Raw genomic sequence first — 10,563 nt, 5'->3', positions numbered from 1 at the left:
GGAATTTAACGTGAAATCTAAAATGCAGAGATAAACTTGGAAACTACTGGAAGAGAAGGATAATTTTTTACCGCAAATATGTTTGGTGTTGACTGTTGTCACTAAAAGCAGGACATGAGTATCTACACTTTCACTGAATTTTCCGTAGAATTCGTTTGTAGCCTGATCCCACAGCACATTCATAACAGGCCCCACCTGCATATGTTCATTGAAAGTAGGATGAACTCAATTACAGGTGAAGGTTTGTATTAATATCGAGTAAAAAATGCTCACTCTTTAGGTTGAAGGAGAATTAACACTCGCTGAGTGGTTGCTACTCCTACTCCTTGAAGGACGGGGCGGTCGGTGGTAGACTGACCATTGATTAGCTGGATAACATCTGAAATTTTGGATGCAAAATATGTCACGCATAGAGGTTAGAGCCTCATTAAAGTTTCAAAGGAAAAACATGTAAAACATAACCGAATATTCAGCTTACCATAAAGATCACCTCTGAACCAACAATTGGCTTCAAAATCTTCGAATAACTGGAATGGGAATCTTTCTTCATCATAATCTCAAACAGCCTCTTCTCCATCTGTTCGAGGACATCTCCTACCGTTCCATGTAACTTAAAACCCTTTGAATGACTTTTGGCTTCACAACACTGGAACACTAACCTTACAATTGTCCTCCGAGAACTTGAGCAAATTCGCTTCCACTTCCTAATGGGCCTTCCCCTTCTCATTCAAAAATCATAACCATGTCCGTCAACATAGTCCTGGAATGGAGCTTAATCCATTCTTCTGCAACATCAACAATTTCTTCATATCCAGAGAGCTTGATTCAGTCTACCCATCAAAACAAAAACAATGTAGGGGCACAAAATAATACAAACACCAGTTTTGAAGGCACACAACGTTAAAACACTCACTGGCGTCTTCTTCTTTTTCTTCAGTTAACCAAATAGCCTTCAAGGACATCATTAGCTATGGGGATAAGAATTCAGACATAGTAGTGTAGATAACACCATTGAATAGAAACAAAAACGGCAGACAAACACAAAACTCGTTAACATACCAGGCAAGGAATAAGATTTCTCTGGCTGTGACTCGGTTGAGTACTTGACAGGATCCTGATTTCTTCTTTTTCTTGGTTAGATCAAAAGGTAAAACCACAAAATCAGAGAAGGCATTCTCTACAACCTAGCCATGTGAAATGAAACACGTGAAATAGAGAAGACGGTCTGAAGAGTGGCAATGGGTTGTTCCTACTTACATCTTGGGAAACTAAAAGAGAGATAACTCCAATGGAAATAAAGATAACACTGAGAGTAAAAAAATGTCAAAATAACCTGCATAAAAGGCATTTTTGCAGAAGCCTCATCATCTCTGTCGATTGGCCGATCTTTTGCTGTAATCCCAATTGGTACGCGTAGTTTCTTAGACATTATTTCACTCTGCATTCGATTTATAGAGTAAAAAGGGGAAAGTCGAAGAAAGATCTATGATTTATGTTTCGAAGAAGGCGATAATGGGTGAATTTAATGGAATAAAAACTTGGAACATAAGAAGTGGGAAGGAGAAACCGAAGAGACGACGAAGAAAGAGGAAGAAAACCATCGTTAGGTAAGATTTTTTTTTTTGCTTAAATGACATGACATCTAATTACATTTTGATTGGTTTGAATTTCCATGCTGATGTGGCATAGCTAAAATTTGAGGATTTCCAACTTTTAGTATTGTAAGATGGCCGAGCTTTTGCTGTAATCCCAATTGGTACGCGTCGTTTCTTAGACATTATTTCACTCTGCATCCGATTTATAGAGTAAAAAGGGGAAAGTCGAAGAAAGATCTATGATTTATGTTTTGAAGAAGGCAATAATGGGTGAAGTTAGTGGAATAAAAACTTGGAACATAAGAAGTGGGAAGGAGAAACCGAAGAGACGACGAAGAAAGAGGAAGGAAACCATCGTTAGGTAAGCTTTTTGTTTTTGCTTAAATGACATGACATCTAATTACATTTTGATTGGTTTGAATTTCCATGCTGATGTGGCATAGCTAAAATTTGAGGATTTCCAATTTTTAGTATTGTAAGATTGATCTATAATCAAAAATTGAATAAACTAGAAAAAAGGAAAATACCCATTTTCAAGCGGAATGAAAACAGCGTTCAATTTCTCCATGCCTCTCTAACACATGATAAATAGAGAAGATGCAATCGCAACAACATCCACTCAACCCCTCCTCCTGAAAAAGATTACTACGAAATCTACAGTTCGATCCCGTTCAATGGCAAAAAGATCATTCGATGCTTCAACGGCAATCACTCGTGGAGAATTTATCGTCGTTCGTCGATACCAAACCCCCAAAACGTTGTTCCGACGTAGCAGCAGCGACCGAGAGTACAACAACAACTTGTATGTTCCCAAAAGCGGTTACTGGATACCCGGAATTGTCCGATGAGCCAAATAGCCATTTGGATAAAAGCGTTTTGTGTAGGATCTTCGTTCGATTACCCGACGGGAGAAGAGTGCAGAAAAGTTTCCTCAAATCAGAATCGGTTCAGCTTCTCTTGTCGTTTTGCTATTCACAGTCCCAGATTGACCAATCGGAGAGGAACAAGCCTTTCAAGCTGTTTCAAACGATTCTGGTTTATTACAAGAATCTTTATTACGGATCTTACACGAGTTTCGAACAATCTGGACTTGCCAACTCTTTGGTCTCTGTGACTTGGATGTGAAGAATAAGGTCTTTTTTCTTGTTTCATGGTTACGGTTTATTTAATCAACTAGTGTTTTCCAGTACTCGACTCGGCACGGGTCAATTTCACTGTCTATTAAATTACTCTTATCATGAAATTTGAATATATATATCTTTCAATAAAAATTATTATTGTAGTCAAATATTAGACAAACATGATAAGAGATGGATGCATTCAAACAAAGAAGTTGCATTTAGCTAGAAAATATTCATCACCTTTCTCAGGATTCATCATCTTCTCAGCTTCGAATATCCCTTTCTTTCTTTTTTGTAGTGGCTACACCTATTATTTCTATTTTCACCTAAAGATGATTCCCTATTCTCTAATTTAATGAAAAACTAGGTAATAATTTGTTTAATCTGGATATCGGTTCAATTTTAGCTTGTTTTTTTTGTTTTTAATCTCTTAAAATATATCTATAATTCTAAATAAATATTTATTTTGGTTTGTTCGGTTCACATTGTTGATGTTTTTGGGTTTTCTGGAAATAACCAAAAATTATTATTATTTGTTTGCACTAGTAAAAAAACCCAAATAGCAATGACCTTCAATCGTGGATATAGGTGAATTTTCGTATCTATTTGGAGGTTTTGCAACGAAAAGCCACGTTTATGTTTTCGTAGCTATACGATCGTAGCCATTTTCGGTTCGTAGCAAAATCGTTTCAAAATGATACGTTTTGCTATGATAGGTAATGTGGCAACTTGCTACGTTAGCAACTTGCTACGATTGGTAACGTGGCAACTTGCTACGATATAGCGGCGTTTCATTCCGTAGCAAGTTACCACGAATTGCTACAATCATCTCGTTGCATATTGCCAAGAAATAGAGACGAAAGTTCTCATTTCTTTTGTTTGATTTTGCTACGATTTTCGTGGGTATTTTTCTGAATTTTTTTTTAAAGCTAGAACAGAAACCGAATTTATATTACAATAGCTTCCTAAAAGTTCAAAAGATCCAAAACATTCAAAAGATTCAAACATTCAAACATTCAAACATTCATAAGGTTCAAAACATGAAAACATAATACATAAACAGCCACATCTAAACCTACAAACCAAGTTCTGCATTACACCACCTATCTAATGCAGAATGGTTATCGGTGATGAGATGAGGTTGTGCATCACCTGGAGCTTGAGGCTGATCGTGAGGTGGAGATGGAGCTTGACCGTGACCTTCAGGTTGAGCTTGACCTTGAGGTTGAGCTTCAGAATGAGAGGGAGAATGATGTTGAGACTGACTTGGTTGTGCATTAGAAGCTTGAGACTGTAGAAGTTGCAAAATCATGTTGAGAGTTGACTGATTCTAGCTGTCCCTTCATTGAAGTCAGTCTTCAAAGCATGAAAATCAAACTTGATTTCCTGAGTGAGACTCTCCAAGCCAGAAATCCGCATCTCAATGTCTATGTCTCGCTTGAGTGCAGCAGGGACCGACTCAGAAGGACGTTTGTTCTTGTATTGAAGATTGCCAAGCCCATAAATGGTGCTCCTGCGTGTCTCTCCACGCTGAAAAGGACACACACAAAACAACATTACCACAGAGAACAATGTCATAAAATACAGTCTGATCTTGTTATAAATTTAATACAAGAGTAGAGAAACATTGATAAAAAAAACAGTAAGAAGAAACAAAGATAATGAGCAGGAGAGATTATTACCTTGTGTATTCTTGGTTTAGGAGAAGGCGCTTTGAAGTTGTTGTGGCAGCCGTTGAGTCAGTTTGGCTATCTCCACCTGGAGATCCCTCTTGTAGCATCTCTTCAACCGCTTGCTTAACCTCCAGAACCAGTGCCTCTGCTCGTTCGTCAATGAAGGTCCCATCTTTACGGGTGTGAGTCTTCCTCACAAGGTCGGGATATGAAACTGGTTCCTCGAAACCTTCATCAACTACATACAACAAAGGGAAGAACAGAAAGTTAGACAATAAGCAGTTAAATAGAGGGAAAAATGAAAGTAGAAAGAGATGGAAAGCTAACCATCTTATACGCAATATTAGTAAAGGTGAGTGGTCCTGCACCATGGACGTGCATCTTCAGCCCTGGAGGAGCAGAACAGCGAGAAACAGATGCTGATTGGCTCTTGGCTTTTGCTTCAGGTGTTGACCAATTCGCAAGGATCGTTTCCCAGTCTGTCGCACTGATGTAACTTGGTTCCTTGTTCTTTTGTCTTTTCTGGCTTATGCGTCCGCATATAGTCACTTGAGTCCGAAGCTTCCATTTGAAGTAGGTTTCCTCATGAAATATTTCTTCCCAGTAGTATTGTTGCTACAAAAGAAGAGAAGTGTTAGAAGCAAAATATATATTTTTGAAAGGGAAACGGGAATGGTTCAGGACCACTTACGATGAATGAGTGCCACCGACTTGTTCTCCTCTCCTCTGGAACCTTTACCCAGCTTTTCCACGGTCCCCAGTAGTTTCCCTGCCATGTTGCTTTGATGAGCTCATGGACTTCAGGATCAACTCCGATCCTGCAAAGACAATGTATAGCATAACAAACATCAAATATGAACATGTAACAACATCCATTTACTACACTGTTAAGTATATCTAACACTTAGCTACTAAGTTCATTAACTACATGGTTAAGTAAATGATATCACTTACCACAATGCTCCATTGATCTTATCAGGATGGAGGTGTGGCTGGTTAATTCTGGATGGAGCACGTAGCAGAGCCTCTTCTGTTCTCCTTTAATATGTTGGAGGAGGAGGAGGAGGAGGAGGAGCCGCAGATGACGGTGAAGAGCCGACCACTCCAGGAGGTCTTGTTGGTTGAGCAGAAGCAGTAGTCGTACCAGGAGGCATTGAAGCAGTTCTCATTTGGGGTCTCATGTTTCTAACATCTGCAGACAGAGAAACAGAAGAGCGGTTAAGATTGAAACATTGGTTGAAACCCTATATCGAAGCCATAAACCCTAAGCAAACTGAAACCAAACCGTAACCCCAAAACGAAACCATAACAATAACTTGAATGAAAAATCGAAACACAAAATCGAAACCCTAATTGAAACCGCATAACAAATTGAAACCGAAAGCAATTCCAAATCCTAAATCGAAGCGATAACTTGAAACCCAAATGAAAACCCTACTCGAAACAAAAGCAACCCCGAATCCCAAATCGAAACCCTAATCAAAACCCAAAATCGAAACCCAAATTAAAACCCTAATCGATACCCAAAATCGAAACCCATATCGAAACCCAAATCGAGAGAAATCGAAACCTTACCTTGAATATTCAAGCTTGGAGCGCGAGGACGACGACGGTCGTTGGTTGCGTTTGCGGAGGAATGAGACATGGCAGAGAGAGCTAGATGAGAAATCGAGAGAGCTCGAAGAGAGATCGAGAGGTTAGAGAGATGGAGAGAGAGTGGTTGTTTTCGCGTGTTTGAGACGAGACGAGAGAGAGATGAGAGTAAACAAAGACACGGGGGAGATAGTAGGTTTGTAGAAATTTTGGGAAAATACTAAGTGTGAGAAATGGGTTTTGGGCTAAAAATCTGAGAGGGAATTAGTTTTGACCCAAAAAAATTGGAGGGAATCATAACTTTTTAGAAAATTAGAAGATTTTAGGGGTTAGTGAGGGTTTAGATAGGGTTTTCATAAAAAAAAAAAAATTAAGGTTTAGATACGGTTTATTTTATGGATAGGATTTAGATATGGTTTTCATTAAAAAAAATTAAGGTTTAAATAGGTTTATAGATAGAGTTGTTTTTAAAAAAATTAAGGTTTAGATAGGGTTTATAGATAGGATTTAGATATTTTTTTTTAAAAAAGATAGAGTTTAGATAGAGTTTTCATATATTTTTTATACACTCACATACTATAAATTCATATCTTACAAACACTAAGATACATTCATATATCTTACATAAAACCTTATATTACACATTCAGATATCTTACAAACACTAAGAACTTATTTTATACATTCATATATCTTACAAACACTAAGAACTTATTTTATACATTCATATATCTTACAAACCATTAAGAACTTATATCATACATTCATATATCATAAAAAACACTAAGAACGTGAATCAGATCCTGAATCAGAATCAGTACATGACGGTTGTAACTCATCTTCAGAAACGTATTCGTCATTAGGAGGAACAACCGGCATCGAATCATAATCTGAATCATCTTCCACAACATAAGTTTCAAAGCGTAACATTTCACTTCGTGCAACAACTTGGTTGTGTCTATCATCCTGTAACGCAGTAAGAGCAACTTCAGAAGTTTCTAGAACCCCTTTAGGCACAACTTTCGTACATGCCCACCAATTTTTTGCTGATGTGCCTCGAACCCTCGGATAAGGAATGAAACAAACTTGATCACAATTACCAGATAAGATAAATGGGTCATATTTCTCGTACTGCCAGCGCAGAGACACATCGACGATTCCCGATTTATGTTTTCGAATCCACCGACCTACAATTGTGTCAAACCACTTACACTTACAAACCATGGCTTTAAGCCCAACAGAACCATAATACTCAACCATCGTTATCTCCTCAATCAAGCTGTAATAGTACCCCGGACTTGGACACCGTAATGTTGGGTTCTTTTATCTTGGACATGGCTGTGTGTGGAAGCAGTATCCTCGTGAGAAATAAATCGGCCAAGCTTTATAATTTTGTTTCTGGCCTTGTATGAAATCCAACATCCACAATGGAAACTGATATACCTTACTTGCTTCGTTAACTTGTTCATTAAAATTATGTCAATGATAAATTCATATTGATAATCAAATTATATCAAAAACTTACATAGTTTTTCACCCATTCCGCATAGTGGTTGTCTTTCGCTATTTGTAGATCATTACCACATATATTTGGGTTGTTGTCCATCATAAACTCCTCAAACATCTTGTTCCGTAGTTGTTATAAAATGATTATAACTGACATTGTTAAAAATGTAACATATAAACTATTTAAAATACCTTTCGCATGGCTCAAATGCAGGACAATTGAGCATCAAAAAAGTTTGGAACAGTATAGTCAGCTTCGGTTAGATGCCGCTGCTCTATTTTTCCACTAACTCGACCTTCATGGGAAAACATATTTGGCACATCTGGATCATGATATTTAAAGCGAATATCTCCAGGTTGCAAAATGGTAGCGGGCACTTCTGGATTTCCAAAGTGATGTGCATAAGCTCTAGAAATCTCCTCAAAAAGACATTGGGAAATAATGGAACCAGCAATATGTGCCTTATTTTTAACTTCTTTCTTCAGATGGTACATGTAACGCTCGAAAGGATACATCCATCTATATTACACCGGACCACATAGAGCAGCTTCATCTGGCAAATGCACAACGAGATGCTCCATAACATCAAAAAACGAAAGTGGAAAAATCTTTTCCAAATTGCAAAGCTTCACCGCAATCTTTTCTTTTAAAATGGCAACATCTTCGTTCTTTAGTATTTTTGCAGAGATATCCCGAAAGAAGAGTGATATCTCTACACAAAACATTTTTGAGTTAGTGCAAGCATAGTAAGACTTAATTTTTTTTTAAACAAAAACTTATCTGAAATTGCGATGTGGACATTTTTGGGAAGTAACTCCTTAAACGCAAATGGGAGAAGTAGTTGCATGATGACGTGGCAATCATGACTTTTTAGGCCTGAAAGCTTTGAATTAGTCTCGTCTATACATCTACTAAACTTTGAAGCATACCCATCCGGAAATTTTATATCTTCCTTCAACCATCGCAAGAAATCTTTTTCTTCTTCTTTTGACAACCGAAATATAGGGATCAGCATCGTTCCATCATCTTTGATATGTAACTCTTACCTTCTGCACAAATCAGGTAGATCCTCCTCGACTTTGCATTATCTTTAGTCTTCCCAAGAACATTAAGCACCATGTTGATAAGATTATCAAACAATTTTTTCTCAGCGTGCATGAAGTCAACGTTGTGGCGAAGAAGAAGGTTTTTCCAATACGGCAATTCACAAAAAATACTCTTCTTCACCCAATTGTGATCTTTTCCGTAGCCTTTTATGTTGCTTGAAGGTTTCTCGTGTCCATTTCCTCCACATTCAACAGTTTTCTTCAGCCCTACGATGTTGTTGATTCTTTCGTAGCAAATTTCTTCTCCCGTCAACCATGGTGGAGGATCGTCACTTATTGTCTTTCCCCTTAGAAACGCTTGGACATTTCTCCTGTAAGGATGCTCTTTAGGTAGAAACATTCGATGACAATCAAACCAGCTATGCTTCCTTCCGTGTTGCAACCAAAATGACTTTGTATCATCTAGACAATATGGACAACCTAAACGACCATGAGTCAACCAACCTGACATCATGCCATAAGCAGGAAAGTCATTAACTGTCCAAATTAATGCGGCTCGCATCGTGAATGTTTCCTTTCTCGAGATATCGTATGTTTCTGCCCCGTGACTCCACAAACTTTGTAATTCTTCAATTAACGGCTGCAGATAGATATCAATGCTGTTCTTTGGATCTCTTGGGCCGGGCACTAAGACTGATAAAAAGAAATATTATCTTTTCATACACATCCCAGGAGGTAAGTTATACGGAGTAACAATTACTGGCCAGACCGAGTGTGCTTCACCACTCGTACCAACAGGGTTAAATCCATTTGTTGCTAAGCCTAGATATATATTCCGACTTTTTTCAGCAAAATTAGGATATACCTTGTTAAAATGCTTCCAAGATGCTCCATCAGAAGGGTTATGCATTTCTCCTTCGGGCGACTCATGTTCTGCGTGCCATCGCATTTGTGATGCAGTCGCTTCAAGTTGGTACAACCACTTCAACCTCTCCGTAATACGCATGTGAAAAATTCTTTGTTTTGGCCGCTTTTTCCCCTTTCCACGGTTCTGGTGATATCTATCTTTCCCACAAAACCGACACACCACCAACACTTTATCTTCCTTCCAAAATAACATGCAGTTATCCTCACAAATATCAATCTTCACAACAGGGAGACCAAGCGCCTTTGTCAACTTCTTCATCTCATAATATGATCCAGGAGCTTTGTTTGGTTGTGGCAGAACATCTCTAAAAGTTTTGTGATATCTCATCCAAAAACGACTCCGGTAAATTATGATAGGTTTTTACTTTCATTAAACGTGATGCAAAGTATAACTGAGAAATACCTTCAACACATCCTTCGTATAATGGTTCATTTACTGTTTCAAATGCTTGAAACACGACATCTCTATATTGCTCTTCATTGGGTGCTTCCATCACATCCTCCAATTCTCCTCCCATAGCATTCGGAAAGTTCTCCTGGTATGTCTCTTCTTCCGTATGCAGTGTGTCTTCTCCCATAAATTGACCTCCCGTCGATGATTCGCCAACGTCATAGTAATTTTCTCCATGGCTTAGCCATAAATAATTATTACTTTTGAACTCGACTCGGTAAAGATGGCGAGATACGGTTCTCGAGTCACGTTGTTTTCGGTTTTGACATCTTGCACAAGGACATAACATGGCTTTCCCCTCTATAAATGAAGTTTGATTGGAAGCAAATGCGATAAAAAAATCAATACCTTCCTTAAACTCACGAGAAACACAATTATTGATCGGATCAATGTGTCGATCCATCCACTCTCTTGAATAAAAATAATCAGACATTGATGAAATCTCGAATTTTGCCCCAACTCTCACGAATGAAAGCGTTTTTATGTTTGATATCGAACTCGTTGTATGAAAGTGAAGTGCTCGCTTGTTTTTATATTAAACATCTTGCAACGTTTTAGCTACGGTTTGCTACGACATTTGCTACGAAATCTGCCACGAAATGCTACGAATTATGCTACGAAACTTGCTACGAAATGGAGTCGTAGCAAGTT

General features: G+C 38.2%; 1 protein-coding gene across 1 annotated transcript; it reads left to right on the top strand.

Moving 5' to 3' along the window:
• The first annotated feature begins 2,288 nt into the window (after window positions 1-2,288).
• Window positions 2,289-2,720, top strand: LOC106323628 (plant UBX domain-containing protein 12-like). The gene has a single exon (XM_013761717.1). It carries the CDS (start codon window positions 2,289-2,291, stop codon window positions 2,718-2,720), a length of 432 nt encoding a protein of 143 aa, XP_013617171.1.
• Window positions 2,721-10,563: the final 7,843 nt, after the last annotated feature.

Source organism: Brassica oleracea, chromosome C2, assembly GCF_000695525.1.
Source record: "Brassica oleracea var. oleracea cultivar TO1000 chromosome C2, BOL, whole genome shotgun sequence".
In the NCBI taxonomy this organism is placed as follows: Eukaryota; Viridiplantae; Streptophyta; class Magnoliopsida; order Brassicales; family Brassicaceae; genus Brassica; species Brassica oleracea.
Note: the sequence above shows the minus strand (reverse complement) of the source record. Positions and strands in the feature narration are given on the sequence as shown.

Coding starts and splice junctions, on each gene's coding strand:
- LOC106323628 (XM_013761717.1), top strand. CDS start 2,289: ATGCTTCAACGGCAATCACTCGTGGAGAATTTATCGTCGTTCGTCGAT.